The following is a 23,332-nucleotide window of genomic DNA, read 5'->3' as shown; positions in this document are numbered from 1 at the left end:
GAGCCAAATCCTCCTAAGCCAGGTTGGATCAAATATGGCTGTTGTATCTGGGACTCTACTACTGGACCAGTAGGGTTGTTGTTTTCTAGGCCAGGGATGGGGAGCATGTGCCCCTTACCCTTAGTGTTGCTATGCTACAGCTCCTGCTTTGAGATGCAGGTGGCGCTGTGGTCTAAACCACTGAGCCTCTTGGGCTTGCCGATCAGAAGGTTGGCAGTTCAAATCCCCACAATGGGGTGAGCTTCCGTTGCTCGGTCCCTGCTCCTGCCAACCTAGCAGTTCGAAAGCACACCAGTGCAAGTAGATAAATAGGTATTGCTGCAGTGGGAAGGTAAACGGTGTTTCTGTGCGCCCTGGTTCCCATCACGGCGTCCTGTTGCGCCAGAAGCAGTTTAGTCATGCTGGCCACATGACCCAGAAAGCTGTCTTTGGACAAACACGGCATGAAAGCGAGATGAGTGCCGCAACCCCATCGTCTCCTTTGACTGGACTTAACAGTCCAGGTGTCCTTTACCTTTTACCTTACAGCTCCTACCATCCCCAAGTAGGCTCGGTGCCAAGACATAAATTTCCTGGCAACTGGGTCACTGCTGCTTACCAGGTAGGGGAGAGGCAAGGGGGCAGGGAGGCTGGCACAGTGCAAACAGACCAGCAGGTGTTGGCTGGATTGGCTCTGCTGACGCACTTCACTGCACCAACCTCCCCGCTGCCCCTCTCCCTCCTACTAAGTGCTGGTTTTGACCTATAAAGCCTTAAATGGCTCAGGACCGCAATACCTCAAGGACCGCTTCTTTCAATATGAACCTTCCCGGATCCTGAGATCACTTTCTGAGGCCCTGCTTCGTGTGCCTCCTCCATGAGAGGTCCAGAGGATGGCAACTTGACAACGGGCCTTTTCTGCAGTGGCTCCCCATCTGTGGAATGCTCTCCCCAGGGAAGTTCGCCTGGCGCCTTCATTATAAACCTTTAGGTGCCAGGCAAAAATGATCCTTTTTAACCAGGCCTTTGGTTGACCTGATTGATATCCTATATCCTTTTAAAAGTGGGACGCGGATGGCGCTGTGGATTAAACCACAGAGCCTAGGACTTGCCAATCAGAAGGTCGGCGGTTCGAATCCCCGCGACGGGGTGAGCTCCCATTGCTCGGTTCCTGCTCCTGCCCACCTAGCAGTTCAAAAGCACATCAAAATGCAAGTAGATAAATAGGTACCGCTCTGGCGGGAAGGTAAACGGCGTTTCCCTGCGCTGCTCTGGTTCGCCAGAAGCGGCTTAGTCATGCTGGCCACATGACCCGGAAGCTGTACGCCGGCTCCCTCCCAATAAAGTGAGATTGGTCACAACCCCAGAGTCAGTCACGACTGGACATAATGGTCAGGGGTCCCTTTACCTTTACTTTACCCTTTTAAAATGTGGCTATTGGGGGGGGGGTTGTTATTGGGCTATTATTCTTATTTTGACATTATATATTGTGATATTTTTGTGAACCGCCCTGAGACCTCCGGGTATAGGGTGGAATATAAATTCAATAAATAACAATAAATACTAAGCAACAGTTGCCCACCTATCAAGAACCTAGTATATAGCAGCTCTGCCCCAGCCTACATGCCATTTCTGCCTCTTGCACATAAACAGTTTGGTCTACCTAGGTGTTGACAGCTGGAAAATTCACTTTTGGTCTACCAAATGATGACTGCAGTGAACAGCAGTTCTGCTTGGATTGGCCAGCTTGACTGGCCAAACAATTCCATCACAGAACCAAGACCTGGTGGCAGGTAGCTAAAAGGCTATCTATTTATAACTGCTATTAGTGGCAGTCTTTTTGCTCCTGAATTCTTCGCCCACTGCACATAACTTTGCATTACTTAAAAATACACATACATAGCCTGTAATGTACACCTTCATTTATTTGCAGCAGCCTCCTGATGCCCTGTTATGGCCTGGAACTATTTTAACAACCTGTCAATAAAGTGTCATGTACGCCTGTCTAATCCTATCATTTTTGAAGCATCTGTGCATAATTTGCATTTCCTTAGTCTCTAGCCAGTTAGTTTGTTTTTTAAAATGCTGATGCTTTGCTTTTTCTCGTGTGTGTGTGTGTGTGTGTAATTTTAGTTCTATAGAATTACCTGGACTGTTGCAGCTGGCAAATGAAGGAGGAAGGGATATTACACAAACTAGGGAAGAAAAGCAGGACGTAAAGGAGGAATGTGAAAAGAGGGGAAACCACTCTTTCACGCCATCTGGTTTTTCCCATGTCACACAATGAACCTGCATCCTTCCTTTCTGTTTTTTCACTGCAATAGTACGTGCGCTGAGTAGAAAACAACCCTGCTCACAAACTTTTCAGGTTTTAATATTTCGCTTATGTCTGAATTTATGAGTCACTGCAAGGCATTCAATGAACTGTACTACAAAATAAAATATGTTACCTGAATAAAACAAGAAAGAGCAACACACACATACACACCACTGAACAAAACAGCAAAAGAACAGAAGCTGCAGGCCAACCCTGAATGGGCATCCACACACACAATGGCTGCAACAGACCATTGCTATATTCTCCTGCGCCTTTCCTTGCCCCATGCATGCAGGTTACCTGTAGCTGAACACACACCATTCATATCATAGAATCATAGAATTGCAGAGTTGGAAGGGATTCTGAGGGTCGTCTAATCCAACCCCTTGCAATGCAGGAATCAATTTAACGAGCATCTACAGGATTGTAGAGCTGGAAGGGACTCTGAGGATCATCTAGTCCAACCCCCTGAAATGCAGGAATAAGCAGTTATCCCATATGGAGATTGAACCTGCAACCTTGGCATTATCAGCACCATGCTCTAAGCAACTGAGCTATAGGTGTCCTGATCATATTATAATATTATAGGTGTTCCTAATATTATCATTGTTGTTTATTAAGGGTGCTGGGAATTGTAGCTCTGTGGAGATGATGATGATGATGATGATTTATTTATTTATACCCTGTCCATCTGGCTGGGCTTCCTCAGCCATTCTGGGCGGCTTCCAACAAAATATTAAAATACAGTAATGCATCAAACATTAAAAGCTTCCCTAAACAGGACTGCCTTCAGATGTCTTCTAGTTGTTGTTCTCTTTGACATCTGATGGGAGGGCGTTCCACAGGGAGGGCGCCACTACCAAGAAGGCCCTCTGCCTGGTTCCCTGTAACTTGGCTTCTTGCAGTGAGGGAACCAACAGGAGGCTGGACCTCAGTGTCCGGGCTGAACGATGGGAGTAGAGATGCTCCTTCCCAGGATTCTTTGAGGTGAGAATTGATGTGCTTTAAATGCATGGTGTGCAGTCAGCAAGATTCTATTGAGCCCTTTGCTGATTGCGTTGTGTGTGACCAGCTGCTTGCACCTATAGGATAAACAGCATAACCACCAGCAGTAGGGACACTGTAAAAATCATTTGCCAAAGAATTTTAAACGAGAGCCAGTGTGGTGTAGTGGTTAAGAGCGGTAGTCTCGTAATCTGGGGAACCGGGTTCGCGTCTCCGCTCCTCCACATGCAGCTGCTGGGTGACCTTGGACCAGTCACACTTCTCTGAAGTCTCTCAGCCCCACTCACCTCACAGAGTGTTTGTTGTGAGGGAGGAAGGGAAAGGAGAATTTTAGCTGCTTTGAGACTCATTAGTGTAGTGATAAAGCAGGATATCAAATCCAAACTCTTCTTCTTCTTCTTCTTCCTCAGCTGAAACATTTAGTACTTTGACATGTGAACCTAGGGAGCTGCCTTAAACCAGTCTGACCCTTGGTCCATCCATCTCAACATTGTCTACACCACCTGGCAGCAGCTCTCCAGGTATTCAGACTGGAGACATTGCCTAGCCCTACCTAGAGATGACAGGGTTTGAACCTGGGACCTTGAACATGAAATGCACCTTATGAAATTGAAATGCCTTGGCCAGTGTTTTACAGCAGAGGGTGAAGGAGTGCCCAAGTGGAGTTCTCTAGGTAGAGAGTTCAATAGTGTGGATGTTCCGTCATGGAAAAATCCCAGCCACATGTCCCAGCAGAACAAATCCCTGTATAGGGAAAGACACAGCACCAGACCACATCCATAGTTCCTAAGATAGAATAAACCCAAAGATATTATTCCTAAAATATGCAGGACCCAAGCCTGTCACGGGTTAAAAAGTAATAGCTACTAATCTCTCAAAGCAAACAGAAAGCTTGTGTAGAAGAGTCAGAATTAAAGTGATATGATCTCTGCATGCTGTTCAAGAGCAGCTTTCGCCAAATCTGGGATGTTTTGGACTACATCTCTCATCATCCTTGCCAATTGGCTACACTGGCGGTGGCTGATGGGAATTGTAGTCCGGAAAATCTGGACGGCACCAAGTTGGGGGAGCTTGCTCTAAGCCAATGGGAGAGCTGCAGTGGGAGTTGGTTTCATTTCAGCAATAAGGCTTTTCATCCTTTGGCCATCCCTCTGTATCATTCATTCTCCAAGCTGAGATCCTCCCTCTTTTTGCTACTTGCTTTTCTTAAGTATCGTATGAAGAATCCCAATTTAAAAAATAGCTTCAAAAAGAGGAGTGTCTCCTGCTCTTAATGCATCGTTTCTATGAGGACTTCAGGACTCTCTTTCGGAGACAAGGCATGCTCTAGAGTGGTTTACCATGCCACCTAGCAGGGATTTTAAGAACTGAAATTTGCTCAGAAAGAGCTGGTGTGAACGAGAACACTGGTGTGAAAGTGCTCAAGCAACAAAAGCATGAAAATTTGGAGACAGCCAAGAGAGATTGATGGGTGCATGTCATTATTTAAAAAGGTCTCCTAATATAAGAATGCTTTATGATAGCAACGTGATAAGCTGTGCACCCTCAATACCTCACTTTGCTAGATCTCCGAGTCATGTACTGTTGCCGGGCAGTTTTTCTTTCTTTATAAAACTTCAGCACTGCAGAACCACTAATAGAAAAAAAAAGCATCAAGGTGATACATGAAGGGAGCTTCTAGCAAATTTGGGGACAGAATGCTCTCGCAGGGATGGGAAATCTGTGGTATCCAGATGTTGAACTATAGTTCTCATCATCCCTGACCATCGCTCATGCTGGCTGAGACTAATGAGCAGTGGGGATCCAATGAAATCCAGAACGCCACAGGCTCCTCCCCCCTGATTTGCAGACGAGATCACTACCCTGCTTCAAGCCTTAATGATCTTGGATAATTCTGTTCAGGATTCAGTACTTCTACTAGTAAATATCTACCAAAAGCAGAAGAATGTAGCAATATTACCTAATTTCAAGATCTAATACAGGCTTCCTCAACCTCGGCCCTCCAGATGTTTTAGGCCTTCAACTCCCATGATCCCTAGCTAGCAGGACCGGTGGTCAGGGATGATGGGAACTGTAGTCTCAAAACATCTGGAGGGCCAAGGTTGAAGAAGCCTGATCTAATACCAACTGGTTATGCAAATCCATATGTGTCCCCTTGTCTGCGTATGCATAAATGCAAGTAAAAATGGGCAGCAAAGTGTGCTGAAAACAAGGTAACCCTGTGCATTGCTGGCTCCATGAGTGTACACTGCATCATAGCAGCTGCAGGAGGCAGATTTAGGCTGTGAGTCTACCTTCACTTACCTGGAAGTAAGTCCCATTAAACTCAGTGGGATTTACTTCTGAGTAGACCTAGTGAAATAAATGGACCTACATTAACCATGTTCATTAACTTCAATGGGTCTCCTCTGAGTAAAATGTAGTTGAATGCCATTCTCCATTAATTAATTTATTGCTGATATGGTTGTACCCCATGGGATGGGAACACCAGCTGGATTTCCCACCTCATGCACCAAAATATGTTGAACCAGCCCTGCTCCTATATTTTTCTATCGATTTATAGCCACTCTCTTCTCCCAAGATAACTTTACGGCCTCTGCCAGCTAACAGATCAGATCATATTGTTTGTTTCATTTGCTTTCTTAACCTTGCCTCACTCTAAATTCCAATGTCTGCCTTGATGCCGGCTGCATGTTTGACATTGTTTCAAGGTCAATATTGCTGCAAATAAGCTCCAGAATTTCAACCACACTACAAATTCTCAATAAGCAGTTCATAGGCAGATTCCTCATTGTTCCTAGGCAATGACAAAGAATATCTCATTTAAAAGCAAAAGCCTTGGTAGATTTAATTTGTTTTGTTTCATACCAATGTGTTTGCACAATGGTGGAGTCCAGCTAGTTTGAAATTGGCTAATTTAAAATTGCCAAACAAATCAATTGGGTCTGAACCTGCTATTATAACCTCGGTCTGCTCCAAAGTGGGGAAATACAGTTGTATTTTCAGTGCAGTTCCAACCTGCCTTGCGAGCCTCGCTTCTGTGCTTCTTATTGATTTCCTGACTCATTTGCCTCTTTTCAAAATGTTGGCAGACTAAATTTGTACAAAACATATTCAGAGGTGCTCCCCCCCCTTTTAATACTACAAGCCACCACATGTCTAGCTTTAGTGAGACCAAAGCTCACAAATTGTTCTCCCAAGTTCTCGTCTCTGATGTAATACCCAAGAGGGATATGTGAGTAAGTTTATGTTAGAAAGCAGCAATTAAATTGCTGATTGGTTAGGCTGGTGTGTTGTTGTTTTTTCCGAAAAGATCCACTCTCTTCAAGAACAACGGAACTGTAGGTCTAATTAAAAGCCCGTAAATAGCATCACCAAAGCCGGTGGGATTTATTGCATCCTGAACCGTAGTCATGCGCTCACCTATCTTAATGAAGCACAAAATGACAGTGTTTGGGCTTGAGTCCTGCATATACACCTACTGGCGTGTTTATGTATAGGTAGAGCTGATGGGACCTTCCACCCAAATCAGTATCCTCCCTCCCAGCACATGCCAGTCAGGAGGGAAGGCCCACATAATCAGCCATCCACTCATCTGGCAGGAAGAGTTATACACAATGGCAGCATGGCCAGTGTCAGAGGCCAGCATCTACCCTCAGGAGGGCCCAATTGAAGTCATTGAGATGCGATCTCCATGTTGCAGCCAAATGTGCTTACCTGCCTTAGCGCTGGCCAACCTGCCTTGCCTCGACTGTGTCAGAACTGGAAATGAAGAGCTCATGAGAATACACATGCCCTATCACATCCAGGTGAAGGACAATTCTCATCAGCCGATTGGCAGGGAGAACAAGTCTCCTGGGATTGGCTACTGAAATGGAGATTTGGTGGTGCAGAGAACTCTTGAAGGAAGCCCCCTTTGAGTCACCATCTATCAGCTGATAGTCGGTAACTTCAAGCTCACGGGATTGGCCGTGCTACCAAGTTCTTCATGCAGAAAGCAAGCTAGGAGTCACCACTTATCAGCTGATTGGCTGTCACTTCACACCCTACTTGGCTTCAATTTATACTTTTTGGTGTGACTTGATATGTTACAAAGGAAGAACGGTTCATTGGGTATCATAGTGTAACTAGATAATGATTGCCAGATGGGTGGAGCTCTGGCCACCTTTCATAATGGCCCACTAAGGTGGGGGATCCCAGGATCTGGCCCACCAGCCAGATCCAGTTCCCTGCTCCTGGTGTATTGCAGTTTGCCATCACAGTCACATTGAATGATCTAGGTCAAGTCACTGTTAGTTAGCATCAGTTCTCCAACTGTAATAATGGAAATAATGATGCCCTACCTCACACAGGAGTCCAACCGTTGTTACTCTTGCCTCTCTCACTTCCTCTCTGCTGCTGATTCCATGCCAATGTTATAAGATGGGTGCAAAATGACTATAGACATAATCCAGGCATGGGGAACCTTTGGCTTTCCAGACATCACTGAATTACAACTCCCACCATCCCTGGCCATTAGCCATGCTTGCTGGGATTGATGGGAGTTGTAGTTCAGCAACATCTGCAAAGCAAAATGTTCCCCACACCTGGCATATTAGTAGACCCCTGCAGGAACAAGCACAGGGATTCTACTCTGTTTTAAAATGTTTTTAACGTTGTATTTTAAAATTGCTGTGGCCCAGCCTGGGAATGTATGGTGAAGGGCAAGTAATTAATCAGATTAAATTTATTGTTGTTGTAATAAGTGAAATTTTTGAATTATGGTGCTGGAGGAGACTCTTGAGAGTCCCATGGGCTGCAAGAAGATCAAACCTCTCCATTCTGAAGGAAATCAGCCCTGAGTGCTCACTGGAAGGACAGATCCTGAAGCTGAGGCTCCAATACTTTGGCCACCTCATGAGAAGAGAAGACTCCCTGGAAAAGACCCTGATGTTGGGAAAGATGGAGGGCACAAGGAGATGGGGACGGCAGAGGACGAGATTGTTGGACAGTGTTCTCGAAACTATCATCATGAGTTTGACCAAACTGCGGGAGGCAGTGGAAGACAGGGGTGCCTGGCGTGCTCTGGTCCATGGGGTCACAAAGAATCGGACACGACTAAACGACTAAACAACAACAACAACAAGTGAAATAGATACTGTACATAGTGTCCCACTTCCTTTCCTCCTTCTGATCCTCAAGGTGTGAGTAAGTTGCAAGTTAGGACACCAAGAATGAGATTCACAAGTGGTTGACATGAAACTCCTAGTACCCACCGTGCTATAGTGCTACTTGTTCCCGAAACTGCATCATATAGTAGGTATAATGTTCCCCAGGGAAGGGAAGGGGAGGGGAGGGGAGGGAAGGGAAGGGAAGAGATGTGGCCCAATTGGATCTTTTGACAATCCTTTCCCCATGGATACAGCTATGCCCACAAAGGGATAGAATGCTATACATTTCCAATGATAAGGTTTCTTAATAGAAATTGACTTTAACAGAATTTACAAGCCCAGCCATGTGCAGCACTGCAGCCAAAAAGCCAAAAGGTTTTTTAAAAAATAAAAAATCACAATCTAAATATGAACACTTTCCCTGCCCCCCCCCCTCTCTCTCTCTCTCATATCAAACCACTCATTTAAATCACTTGCAAATGAGAAAAACTATTTCCTTGTACATAAAAAAAGAATTAAATTGAATATAAATGTGCCTGATGAAGTAAATAGCTTCATAATGTGTTTATATTGCAAATTGCATCCACACAGCATAACAAACAACAATCCTATCACCAACAGGATAATATGTATGCGGAAGAAAACCTTGCATGACTTGCAAAATCACCAGGAGTCTATCAATGACCTTCAAAGCACGCCTTAATAGGACTTGAAATGACAGCCAATGGGAAAGCCTTTTGAAATGCGCCCCGTAATGGCACAGGAGGGAGAGAAGCCCTCCATAAGGGCACTTGAATAGCCAAGTCATACAGAAGCATCTTCATTTGTACTTTTTCTTGTAAATCATTTGTACTATGCCCACTTGATTCTAATGGAGCATCCATTAAAAGATCAGACACCAGCCAAAGTAGACCACAATAGGACTCTTTAAAGATCTACACTGGCTTTCTTATTGCAGCATTCTCCATTTCACTTTACTCACACCAGTCATCCAAGTGCCATCTGATACTTTGATACCACAACTGCACATCAGCTTGAGGTTGAAACCGGTGTGACTGATAGGGCTTTCCCCGAGGAACTTGGGTGCTTTGTGGGTGTGTTTCTTTATTTTTATTCTTTATTAACAATATGTGTAGCCCACCCTTTTTATGTGCAGATACCAGGGCAGGGTACAGCACATCAAATAAGGTCATATAATGCGCATATATAATACGTAATAAAAACCCTTGTTTAAAAAAATAAAGAACCACTCCTCAAGCAATAGAAGCAGCTAAAAGCACAGAGCAAGCTAAATCAACACTAAATTAATACATCCAAATTGCCTGGGCAAACACAAAGGTCTTAACCTGGTGCCGAAATGATATCAATGAACGCTTCGGTCATATATATCTAAGGAATTCCAAAAAAATAAGGTGCCATTAGAGAGAAGGCTCCAGTGGTGGCTGGTGAGAATTGGAACAGGGAGGGCAGAAAGCAGGAAGACCAACAATAATTGGAGACTGAGCCAAGGAGCAGGAGAGCCAACTCATTATTGCTTTGTTGCCATCCTCCTTCCTATTGAGTTCTACAAGGGCAGTACGGAGGCTAAGGTGGAGGAAGCTGAAAGCCAGAGCCATTCCCTGTACTGATGGAGGTTGGTGGGGCAGCTCCCCATTCACCCAAATGGACCAGCCACCACATAACACATCTCACCCAGAGAAAAGCCTTCTCTGCAGATCACAATAATTGTGCCGAGAATTACACAGCAGAAATCCATCACAGAATTGCAGTCCTCAAAATCCCATGACTGAGCACCATAGCAGATGAACTGGTTTAAAACAGCGTTTCTAATGCAGTTGTGCTGCTGGTCTATTAAGCAGGCTTCCTCAAACTCGGCCCTCCAGCTGTTTTGGGACTACAACTCCCATCATCCCTAGCTAGCAGGACCTGTGGTCAGGGATGATGGGAATTGCAGTCTCAAAACATCTGGAGGGCCGAGTTTGAGGAAGCCTGCTATTAAGAATATATTTTCTCTCTCCCTCTGCCATAAAGCATATGGCTCGTTTCCAGTTATTCTGGTTTGGATCATTCTTCTCTTCATAGTTCCTGCGAGAATGCTGTCAAAGTGGTTTGTTTGTTTTTTAGTAGAGACAATAAATAATGAACAGCATCTGAGCATTTAGAATAGGAGCCTGGGAGTTCAGGAACCAGCCATAGGCTTGAGGCAACTTTCAGTGCTGCCCCCTACTGGCACAGTGATTCAGCAAATAGTAAAACCTCAATTACCGTATAAGTTGCAAGTTTCACAGTTTGGATACCTTATATAATATATCGGGAGGAGGAATAAAAGGTAAATGTGCAAAGAGAAGCATTCTTTATGTAAGCCTTGCAGTTTGGTGGTCTGCACTGGGCTTCCTCAAATTCCCTTATTCAGTATGAGTATCCATTTGAATTTTTCACTGGTTGTTGTCAAGGGAGAGGGAAAGTGTGTAAATTCATGTTTACAAAATAGCAGCAGTCACACCAATTGCCCTTTCATTACAAATTCCAGAGAGGTGACATAAGATTCCTTTCCCATTAAGCAGTCACAAAATAGCACCATTTTCTTCTTACCTCCTAAGGCTTGCTTCATTACAAATTCCATGGTGATGGCTTTAGATTCCTTCCCACCAGAGCAGTTCTCACATGCAATTCAGATGGAGACAAGGTCTTGAGTTGCAGCCTGCAGCTGAATTCACAAAGCAAAAGATTAGCATTAGGGTTGCTGCATTTTGTATTCTGGGCCCCAGCTCTGTGTCTTACTGCATTAGATCTACATGTCCTTTTGAAAGTCTGCTAGGTTGAACTCCCTCCCTTCCGCTCCACACACACACACACACGGCCATTTATCACACTGGAGCCAAAGTTACTTGACCATGTTGTGAGCAACTAGGGAGCACTGTATATTCCTTAACATTCTGTAGTATGATCTTTAGGGAGTCAAAGAATATGGGCAATCTACTGCTGATACATTGCCATGGGATAGCAGTGAATTAATGGGGAACTATTCCCAGAGTTAGATGCTATTCACTCTGAATCTTTTGGTAGAAAATCAAGCACACAAGAGCTATTTAAGAAAAGAAAAGAAAAAAAAACCTACCTGAACATTCAATTGCTATGTAAATAGATCTGCACACAGAGCTGTTTAATTGAATTTGCCAGGCACCCATTTAGTTTTTATACTGAGTCATTAGAAAGGAATATTCAATTCATTGCAAAAGCTATTGGGTTTAGTTGACATTTTCTAATGAGTAAAGAGTCCAACATTTTCAGCTTGGTAGTCCTTCGTGGATTTTGAGAGGTGGTGCTTTAAAGGGGGCAAGTTCTAGCTATGAAGAGCAGACGTTTGGCTGGGGGGCATTTGAAGGTTGAAGTGCTTGCGCTCCCTGAATTCTCAGCAGCAGGCTTCTCTGTCAGAATCTCCTAATGGCCAACCGCATGTCTGCATCACTGACCAGAAGAGCTACTCCAGTCAAATTGAGTTAAATATCAGACACATTATGAGAGAGATTTAATGCAAATTGGCTACTGAAATGCCATCAAGATCTTGTAAGCTAGGAGACCCTAAAGGAGACTGGATGTATCTCCCTTTAAAAACAATGTCAATTTCACTAAAAGTTATTAGGAAGTTTTCTTGGGATTCAGCACAATAATTTAGAATTGTAGCATAGAATTTCAGGTTGCGGCAACTAAGTTAAAGCTGCGAAGTAGCAAATAAGACATCTCCACTCCCCAGGGGTAGGAGTTTTTACAAGCAAAATGCTATACCTTATTTGACATGTTCATGTCAAGCTGCTTAACAGAACTTGAACTCCAAAAGTGAACTGGATTATTAGAAAGGGAAGATCGCAGGTAAGACTTATTAACCAATGATGCTCCTTTATAAAAGCTCTGCAGAGAGAACCAAATGCACCGCAAATCCTTCCAAAAATGCTCCATCTCAGTTAAATAACACACCCTTCTTTCTTTTCTCATTTTAAATCATGATATTGCAGACATTTAGGCAGACCTATTTTCCTTTAGAGAAAGGGGAATGCGAACTAGAGATAACTTATTAAACAGAACACAGTGCTGCATCATTTGAGCATTTTCCCTCTTCAAACTTCTACAGGCAAAGAAATATTGTGACCTCAGACTTCTGCTTTTTTTGTAGGGGGGGTCAATGCATGCACCAAAGGAAAGAGACATGCTTGAAATCCCAACGAGGTTGCAATGAGACTACACACTAAATTTGGGGAAAAGGGGGGGTACTTTTCCAGGTAATGTGCTTTGCACCAAGGCGTCCAAGTACCAATATTATATAAATGAACCCCTCCACGAGCTAATAAAACTCTCAACCAGTGAACTTGCAAAGGCAGCTGGCCGCAACCCCCTCCGTGCCCTGATTTGGGAGGCTTCGCCAAGCAGTACGTGTATCGAAGCTTGTCCCATAGATCCATCCTTAGCACTTCCCCTCCTCTTCTACACAGCCAACTACCAATCTCTGCAACCACAAAGTATAGCGGGGTTTTCAGCACCTAGGACAGCTTACCCGCCGCACAGCGAGAGAGAAAAACCGAGCAATTCCTTATCCGTGGGGGAGCTCGCAGCAGCAGCAAGCAGCAAGCAGCAGGGCGTTTGAGCAAGAGAGGGGGGAAAGAGCGTGTTCAGCACCAAGGACACTTCCCTGCGACCGGGCGGTGCCTACTACCGTACTAAGGACACATTGCTGAGCACCGGAGGCTTCAGCACCACGGACAGCTCCGGCCTTTCGAAAACGGGCGGAAAGGACTAGCGAGAAATACCTTCTTTGCAGCGTCTGGGTTCCTGCCGTTCTCTCTCCCCTCCTTGAGATACAGAGACAAGGTCCTTTCCCGGCTTTCCTAGCAGATCAGCCTCCCGTTCCTAGCCGGGTCCATGTGTTCCTCGGGAGTTAAAAGGCGTCGCTTGAAGGGCATAGGCAGCAGCAGGCGCGAGAAGTTATCTTCCTTTGAACAGGGTCCTGGCACGATGAGGCAGCAACGGAGGAAGGACAAGCCGCCAGCTCCTTACTTTCTCTACTCCCTCTTTTTATCACGGGATTTCCGGACCATCCCACTGACACTATTCCCTCCTTACACTACGCTGCCTCCTTCCTCCTCCCTCTTCCTCCTCCCGCCACCGAGGCTGCTGGATCGGCATTTCTTGCCTGGCTCTCGCTTTCCCCCCTCCCCCCCCCAACTCCCCAGCATCCCACGGTAAGGGTTGCAAGAGGCGAGCAGCTGCTCCTGCCGCAGGAGGTTGCTGCCGGCACACCTGCAGTTACGGGGAGGGGGCAGGGAGGGGATTGACTGCAGATTGCCGGGGTGTGGGCACCGAATCGAACGGGGAATCCAACGGAACAACACCACCCGCTTGTAGTTTTGACAGGGTGGAGGGGGAGGGGAGCGCGGAAGCCTTTGCATTTGTTCAACGGAGCAAACTGTTATATTTGTAATAAGGCGTGAGAGCATCGGAAACAGTCGTGGAGGTGGGGATTCGGCAGGGTGGGTGGGAAGCGAAGTCAGCAGTTTCTCTGCAAAGCCTCTCGCGCGGAAGCGATACTCTCATGCCTCACACCCGTGACCACGCTCATTGTTATTCTCGAGAATCTGGGACTCTAGGGAGCAAAGGCTGGAGGCTCAGGGACAAATATCAGGGCGACGGTTGTTGGGATGGCATCGCAAGGCTGAGAGAGTAGGGAGAAGGCCTCCTGATACATTCGAGACAGAGGGATCTCTCTCTTCTTCCCCGCAAGCTGCTGGTAAATTGTGTTGATTTCGACGAGTAATTTGCCCTCCCTTCTCTCCGCCCGCCCCCTCCCTTGCAAAGGGGCGTCTGAAGGTTAACAGAGCAGTATGGCTGGGGAATGTCAAGCTTTCAAGATGCTGTCCCTAGCGGGGCGTGTCAGAAGCGAAAGTAAACCAGGACATAGAATGGCACCGCCTGCCTGGCGCTCCCCAGGCTTCCACCGAGGAAACGGCAGATTGAACAGGAGGCGGTGTGAGTGTGTTGTGCTTGTGAGGTGACTTTAGGCAAAGGAAGCCAGGGGGAACCCTTCCGTCCTTCGATCCCCCTCGCCCAGCAGCAGCAGCAGCCTCGCCCTCCCCCCTCCCCACCCCGCCTCAATTAAAAATGCTGCAATAGTGCTACATCCTTCTGACTCTTGCTGCAGACCCGGTCAGCTGATGTAGCCTCCTAAGGTACCTCCGTGCTGGCGTGACAGGGAAGGAAACGACCCGAACAGGCTGCAACAAAGACAGCGGGGAGCGGGTGGAGGGAAGGGCAAGCCAGGCAGAATGACGGGGGAGCGATCCAATTAAAAAAAAAGCAGAATAAAAAAGAAGGCGGGTGGGGAGCCCTCGCGAGGAGGCGAAGAGAGGAAGCGGGTCATTAGAAGGCGCTGCTACGCTTCCAGTTGGATTCAAGGTCAAAGGAGCGCAAGCCCATTCTGGCACGTGTGAAAACGTGAGTGGGTTGACCCGAGTAAGAAGGTGAGGGCACTGGGGATGCTGAATCCTATACTCTTGAATCTATTTAGGTCATACTCAGAGCAGACCCATTTTTTAAGCAATAAATCGGCCATGGCTAATTTAAGCCGGTGATTTCAATGGGTTTACTCTTGAAGATGACTTGGTCGCCCATACACCTTGACTGTAGGCATCTTTTTAAATCGGTCCCATGGTTTTCCATGGCACTTACAGCCATGAAAGCATGCATGGGTTTTGAAAACAGATTTCTTTTATACTGATGGGAAGGCTGACGCTTAGTGCCAGACCTGATTGCAGATCTCCGTCTCACTCTCGCTGGACTGATTCACAGGGTGTCCCCTCCCCATTGTTTCCCTGATTGCAGCATCAAGGGATGACTTGTGCATATGGCCGTTGCAGCTCTAACATCAAAGGCGCAAATAGTTCCACAGCATTTCAAATCCAATGCATGACAATGCAGTCAGCTCACCTCTGCGGCTGCCATTCATCAAGGGTAAAGAAGCCAAGGGTGAGTTTTACTCATTGCAGACCCACTGAACATAACTAAGTTTGGACCATTAGTTTTAGTTTTTCTAAAACTTCATTGAACACCACCCCAATATGTGAACCAGGCACCTGCTATTTTGATTTAGTCTGAGTACTTACACCCTGTCCTTTCGATCAGCAAGGACCCCCTCCCCAAGGTAGCTTACAAAGTTAAAATGACATAGAACAATCAAAGCAATAAAGCCATCCCTTCAATAAACAATAGAGAAACACCAAAAGCTGCATATAGCAAGCAGCAGTTAACATCAGCCTAGCCCAGACTTTCCCAACATGATTCCCACCATATCATTTAAACTATATTGACCTCATCATTCTTGACTACTGGTCATGCTGTCTGGGGCTGATGGGAGTTAGAGTTCACAGCATTTGGAGGATGCCAAATTGAAGAAGGCTACTCTGGGTCAAAGGTCCACCTAAAAATCAAAGTGCTTTCTGCCCATCTGAAGGTTAGCAGAGATTAGCCCAGGCACACCTGCACAAGAGCATTTCAAAGTCATGCTGCTATGTCTGAAGGTGAAATTCTTCACACTTATGGGCATTTGCTATCCCTAGAAAAGTAGTCTTCTGCAGCAAACTGGCACCATAAGATGAAATAGCTAGACCACAGACCAAAACTATCAACTTCACTCCCACAGGAGGCAGCAATGGTTACCAATTTTTAAAAGAGGATTAGACAAATTCAGAGTGGTTACTAGTCACAGTGTCTTTGCTCTGCCTCCATAGTCAGAGACGTTTGCGAGCCCATGCGCTAAAACCTTGTCCCTGGAGCCCACCACCCAAAAATGAGACATGAGCATCAGCCCTTTTCTGGCCCTGGCCCCACCCCCAGCTGGCAGCCCATTGATCTGCTGAGATGGGGGCAGGGCAACAACCAGCCTGTAGCAAGGTGGGGTCACAAAACCCACCCACCTCTTGGAGGGGGTGAGCAGACAGTGCTTCTGAATATCAGGTGCTGGAAACCACAGGATTGGGGAGTGTTCTTGCACTGAGGTCCTTCTTGTGGATTTCTCATAGGCATCTGGTTGGCCACTGGGAGAGTAGACTAGATGGACTATTGAGCCAGCGGACTCTTCTTATGAGGACCCTACGCTGCCTAGGACCCTCGTACCTACGAGACCACCTCTCCTGGTATGTCCCATGGAGGACCTTATGGTCTGCAAATAACAACACCCTGAAGATTCCAGTGTCATATTCATGGGAATCCCCAAGATTTGCAACCCACCCTTCAAATTATAGCCTAATGAGAACTCAACATATTCAGTAGTTGTAGAATTTTGAGTGTCAGTGGTGGGGAATGGAAGTGATGGGCATCCATCATTGTCCCAAATCCAACACTTTACTTTTCTCCATGGAAATGAATGATAGCCAGGGGAGGAGGTTAAGGGATGTTCTTAGAGATACCATTGTGTGTGTGGCAGTGTGTTCCTTCCAATTATACTTAATTACTTTGTCCCTTAGAACTCAGTAGGATTCATAGCCAAATAAGCAACCCCACCTACTTTCAACAGAGCCTTGACCCTTCATCTGTGTAATTTCACCTTGGGCTCCATTTCTTGGTAACACAAGAAACTGATGCTAGCATGTGACTGAAGACCAGGAAAGCTAGCTGTCCCGTGGGTGGGTGGCTAAGTTGGGGTGCAATTCCTATTTGGCACTGCTCACATTACTGAGATGAGCAAACCATTCTGGCAGGAAACTGGCAAAGGAAACCATTAGAATTTTATGTGTTGCGCATACAAAGGTCTCTGAAGTAAACTCAATTATTGAGGGCAGCAAATAATTCATGTGCATGGAACCATAGACTCATATCCTTTGTCAATGCGGGATAGAATTAATTTTACCAGATCCTCAATTCCTTGAATAATCTTATGCTCATCCTTATTCAGGAGGCCATCTCTGCAGTGCTTAGTTTTATGCAGAGAGCAAGGGATAGCATTGTGGGAGGAGCAGAACTATCCACAATACTCAGGTGTCCAGGGTTTCATAATTATGTTACAGCCATGCTCATAGTGGACACTTCTATAAACATACATTTGGACAAGTGCATGCAATTGATGTGCATTGAGTTTGGAGTCTCCCAGATTTTGTTGGACTAAAGCTCCCATCATGATCACTGGCCAGTGGGCTGGGGCTAATTGGGGTTGGAGTTCAGCCTCATCTCAAAGGCACCATGTTGGCCACCACTGTTGTAGCCCATTGACCATTTGCAAATATTCAAAATTTGGCAAACAGTTTTATCGCGCATCTCTCGACTTTGAATGTTTCTGAATTCAAAAATTTGAATTCACATTTTAGATGTGAAGTTTACACTTTGAAATGCAATTTATTATTTTTTTTTACTTATTGACAATGTTTGATAGATTTGAGCTTGGCAGCCATCAGATCTGAAATGCCACAGGCTGTCAGCTGTTGACTGCTGTCAGATATCAATTTAATTTTGTCAGATTAAAAAATACCGTTACAAGAGTCAATACTGTTACAAGAGCCAACTGCAGGGGGCTGTGGGTACTTGGGCCCCCCACAAAGTCAAGGAGAAAAGCCGGCAGGTGGCAGTGGCTCTGCCAATGAGAAAAAAGCAGCTCAGTCCCGCCCTCTGCAGCCAACCAGCAAGGCACCCTTTTCTGCGGGGGGGGGGCGGTGCTCAGATGTGGAAGCAGCATCTCTCTGCCCCTAGTCTGAGCCCCTCCCCACAGAAAAGAGTACCTTGCTGGCTGTGGAGAAGAGGAGGCATGTGAGTGTGATGTCACACGTCCACGTTAGAATAGTGAGGCCAGCCTAATAATGGCTGCTAGGTCTTAACAAAGACAGGGAGATGGGCTGTCAACAAAGTGAGGACTTTGTGCCAGACAGAGGAGGGGTGGAACCCCACCCTGAGCTCTGAATTAGTTTTGCAGAGACAAAGGATAGTAATAGTGGATTATTAGGACTGCAATGGGTCATGATGAGAGCTGGAGGGAAAATAGTTGCAGGTTGTAAAAACGTAGCCAGTTGCAGGGGGTCAGAAAACCATGGTTGATTTCACGTTTGAATCTAAGCTGCAACAATGGGAGAAACTGGTGCTGGATTACCAAATAGGCAGAGTAAGCACTGGCCTATGGGTCCCACAGCTTTTAGGGACCCTGTGACAACGGATCAAAATAATACTGATTTGATCTTGAAATAAAACTACAATCAAGCTTTCTTAGTTCAATGTTAGCCCACTAGACTGCACACATGAGAAACCTCCAGATAAGAAGCTTTTAAAAACATAATAGGAGATACTTTGTGAGGAGGGGCAGGGCAAGATTTTGACTACCTAGGAGCCTCCACAGGGTTTAATCCAGCACTGGGGGAAACAAGACCCTCATGGGATGGGATGCTGGGAACCTCTCCATTGTAGACTCAGGTTGCATTTGTGCATAAATAAACCATATATCATAAAGACACCACAATCTCCACTGTGCCTCATTTCCAAAGGAAACACAAACTCTGGGTAAGGGCCTGGTGGAACCGGTGGAATCTCTCACCACTCGGAAACTTGGGTGACATGAAAAATATTATTACATGTCAGTTATGAAATACTGTGAAGTATTAAATACTACTGCATGGTTTTCTAATCTTGCTGAATGCAGTGTACCAGTGTTTTTTCAAATGATCTTCCAGAGAAAACCAGGTTCTTTGGACGCTTATCAGGGGATCCTCAATCATCAGTGAAGAACAGAAGTGGAGCCTCACTGGATCAGGCCAAAGGCCCATTTAGTCCAGCACCCTCCTTTCCCAATGGACAAATTGCCAATGGGAAGTCCACAAGCTGGACATGACTGTAACAGTGCTCTTCCGTCTTGTGTTCATTGGTAGTATTCAGAGGCACATTCAAAGAGAGGGAGAACATTGTCATCACAACTAGAAGCCATTGATAGCCTTTTCCTCCATGAATTTGTCTAATTCACATTTAAAACCATCCAAACTATATAGTCCCAAATGTTGTAACATTTGTTCCCCTCCCCCCGCCCCAAAAAGTGACTTCTGCAATGTTTTGCAGATATATGGCAAATATACTGGGGTAATTTGGGGTAAACTAGACAATGTGGAAGTCTTCTCATCCTGATTCGCTAGGATGCAAGCCACTGTCGTGGACCACTAAATGTCAGCCATCAATGTTAGTACTGTCAAACAGGAAATAACAAATCAACTATGAGAAAAGAAGTACAGCATCAATTGTCAGGTAACATGATCTGAAGTAAAATCATGCGTTGTCCAACACAGATATCAGCTGTTCAGAAGTTCTTTCAGACATTCAGCACCCAAATTTACAAAGAAGTATGTTGGGACTCTGCAGGATCTAATTCATGTCAGCTCTACATTGCATATAGCTAAAACCATGGCCTTTTTCCCCCAGCCAGAACTCACAGATAGGTTCTGGCACCTGTCAGGTGAGTTCTGGCATCATTCAGGTGGGTGCCATTGCCATTCTAAGAGAATGAGGGAGGTGTTCATGGTGAGTTCTGGCATCTCTTTTTCTAGAAAAACGGCACTGGCTAAAAAGGATTATCAAATATGCCATGGCATTAATATATGGTTTAAAAAGTGCGAGCTGAAAAATAAGCATATAAATGCAACAGGAGAGCTTGAGCCTGTCTGAACTAGGTAGGTCTGGCATAATTTCCTGGTGACTTTCTGTAGGGATGCTCGGGGCCAAGGACCAATTGTGCACTCTCTCAGCTTCACTGCCTAGGCTTCAGGATTTTCCCCTGGCTATACTCCCCAGTGGCCCTCCTCCACACCCTCCTCCACTTCTTTTGCATGGCTAGAATAATTAATATAATAATAATAATAATAATAATAATTTACTATTATTTATACCCTACCCACCTGGCTGGGCTTCCCCATCCACTCTGGGCAGCTCCCAAAAGAATATTAAAAACACACTAAAACATCAAACATTAAAAACTCCCCTAAACAGGGCTGCCTTCAGATGTCTTCTAAAAGTCAGATGGTTGTTTATTTCCTTGACATTTTGCTGGGAGGGTGTTCAAGAAGGCAGGCGCCACTACCGAGAAGGCCCTCTGCCTGGTTCCCTGTAACCTCACTTCCTGCAGTGAGGGAACCATCAGAAGGCCCTTGGAGTTGGACCTCAGTCTCTGGGCTGCACAATGGAGGTGAAGATGCTCCTTCAGGTATACAGGGCCGAGCCCAATTAGGGCTTTCAAGGTCAGCACCAACACTTTGAATTGTGCTCAGAAAGATGCTGGGAGCCAATGTAGCAATTTCAGGACTGGTATTATATGGGTAGGGAATGTGTCCTTGAACTATACTAAAGCCTTCTATTAGGTTGCATGGATAGATGTACCTATAGAAACTCTTGCATGGTGGGACTGTAACCTTTGGTACAAATATAAGAGGCACATCTATTGCCACACCCACCACTAGTCTGTGGCCCTCAGAAGGTGGCCTACCTATGGAAAAGGGTTAAAAAAGGTTCCCTACCCAGATTATGATATGAGGTTGGACTAGTTGACCCTCAGGGTCTCTTACAACTCTTCATTTCTATGAAGAAATGTTCCATGAACATTTGACTTTTCTCAGGGCCATAATATACAATAAGTAGGTCATTTTATTTGTTTGTGAGTGTGTTTAAAGTTATTTATTTATTATACATATATGCTACCCATCCAAACAAAATGCAAAATACAATGTGCAGTTAAAAAACCATTTAAAATAAAATGTAAGAAATCACAAAGCAGAAAGCTCAGCAAAAAGAAAACTAAAATCCGCATAAAACACAGCTAAGGGGAGCTCTCTGCATAAACTGGAGTACTTAGAAAATTGTAATTAAAAGGCCACTTGGAGAATTGTGGGTTTTTTTTAATCCTGCTCTTCAGTCAAAAAAGCGTCTCCAGAGTCTTGCAGATCAGTACAAACAAGACAGCCACTAATATGACATGAAAATGAAAATTGATTAGGAGGAAGAGAGAAGAAAGTAAACTCTGGTAGAAGTTCCTAATTAAGAAGCTGTGGTGGAAAAGTTCAAGGAGAGGAGTCAGCAAAAGTTGCTGGTCCCTTAGCTGCATCAGTGGAGCTGCCCTCCCTGCATCCCATCTCTTCCATAGTCTGCTACAGCCTGATGGAATGGCCTCTGCCAGGTGACAGCTGGTGGAAGGAGGAGCTTGGCTTCTCAGGAGAGCTGCTGGGAGAGCTAGCAGAAGCTTCATAGATCATGTGATGATGGGGTGTGTGGAGCTGTAGCAATTAGCATGGGATGTGCTGGTGAATGAAGCAGCTGAGCCTCAACAAAAATTTCAGGCATCCTAGCCACTGCTTAATATGTGAACATATGAAGCTGTTTTATAGTGAGGGCTCGCCCACATTTCCGCTTATCCTGTGCCTAGAAAGCATGGGGCCAAGCAGTTTCCCCAATTGACCCACATTTTCTAAGCATAGGTCTGAGTGGTTTACTCCTTGCCTTTTTCTTTCCCAAGAAAAATCCACTCTTTAATGCTAAATCAGAACAGGTGTCAATCTGGCGAAAACCCAAATTGCCATTTGCTCCAAATGAGCACCAAAGAGCAGTTTTCCCTGAGGGAAAGCAGCGGGAGAAGAGGAAGACAAGCCCTGAATCAGACCAATTGTCCTTCTAACCCAGTACTGTTTGTGCTAATTGATAACAGCTCTGGATACTCTCTGAGATCCTGGATCCTGAGATGCCTGGAGCCAGATTTAAGACCTCCTGCATGCATTTAATTGAAGCATGTATATGCTGCTTTTGTGAGAGTAAACTCTTTCAAGGTGACTTCTGACAAAACAGAGAAATACAACCAGGACATTCGTAAATACAGGGAAACCAGCAACTAATAGAACCGGTATTACTAAAATATAATCAGGAAAAGTAGGCCAGTAATTAAAAACGACTTCAATGGAAAGCCAGCAAAAATGATGAGTTAAGGTATTTCAAAAGTTGCAAGGCCACCACACACACAAAAGTTATTTGTCTACGGATTGGGAGAAATTGGTTCACTTCAGATTATGATGTGTTGTGAGGATGACGGATGAGGGCAAAACAGCCATTGCACCCAGCAGTTGCACGTCTCCCCTGATGGGTTGGATACGGAGGTGAGTGTGCCCGAAGGAGGAAATTGTGGCAACAGCTAGTCTAGGGTGTTGCTCTTAGATGCAGTAGGTGTTGCAGGGAGAGGAGGATAGCCTTGGAATGCTGCAATGGCTTTGTGCGCTTGAACACAGAGGGAGAGTAAGAAGTTTGGGAGAAAGAGAGGGGGGAAAGGGAGGGGGAGAGAGAGAGAGAACTCTCCCTGGAAAGGAGTACAAAACTCAGGAGGTTTGGGGTTTGCCAGAAACTTCAGAGCAAGAAGGGTTCAACAGAGGTGGACGTAGCCTGTAACTGGAGAGGTTGCAGGAGGAGATAATTAGGAAGGTGAATAGAAGGGTTTGTTTGCTTAGTCCAAGTAGAAAGCCAGAATTCTCCCAAGTGAAGCCCAGTAATGAAAAGGGTTGGAAACCTTCCAGCCTTACAGTGGCGTAGCGTGGGGGGTGCAGGGGGGCCGGCCGCACTGGGCACAACATCTGGGGGTTAGGGTAAGGGGGCACAAATCCACGGGTTAGGGGGTGCAAATTACTTGCCTTGCTCCGGGTGCTGACAACCCACGCTATGCCACTGCAGCCTTATCCTGAAGTGAGGGAACAAACTGAATCCTAATCCTTACACTTACCAAGTATACACATATATGTACAAAATTCACACTTCCTGAACTGATATGCAAGGCAAAACGAAGCTCCCTTTTGAAATTTGCACTTTTCTGAAGTTTGCAATGCAGTTCTCCAAACACACAGTGCAT

General features: G+C 45.5%; 1 protein-coding gene across 2 annotated transcripts in view; it reads right to left on the bottom strand.

Annotated features, from left to right (window-relative positions):
* CPLX1 (complexin 1) overlaps nucleotides 1-13,623 on the bottom strand; it is a 142,730-nt gene extending 129,107 nt beyond the window's left edge. The window contains exons 1-2 of one of the 2 annotated variants that reach the window (XM_081894959.1): nucleotides 13,254-13,623; nucleotides 11,044-11,158 (exon numbers count right to left, since the gene is read on the bottom strand). In XM_081894959.1, the coding sequence (XP_081751085.1) occupies nucleotides 11,044-11,074 (31 nt within the window). In that variant the 5' untranslated portion in view covers nucleotides 11,075-11,158; nucleotides 13,254-13,623. Of the gene's footprint in view, nucleotides 1-11,043; nucleotides 11,159-13,000; nucleotides 13,220-13,253 lie in introns of those variants that run through there. The other variant, XM_081894960.1, reaches the window with a different exon arrangement.
* Nucleotides 13,624-23,332: the final 9,709 nt, after the last annotated feature.

Source organism: Podarcis melisellensis (genome assembly GCF_964234715.1).
Source record: "Podarcis melisellensis genome assembly, chromosome: 17".
In the NCBI taxonomy this organism is placed as follows: domain Eukaryota; kingdom Metazoa; phylum Chordata; class Lepidosauria; order Squamata; family Lacertidae; genus Podarcis; species Podarcis melisellensis.
The sequence above is the reverse complement of the archived record's forward strand: the minus strand, read 5'-3'. Positions and strand labels throughout refer to the sequence as shown.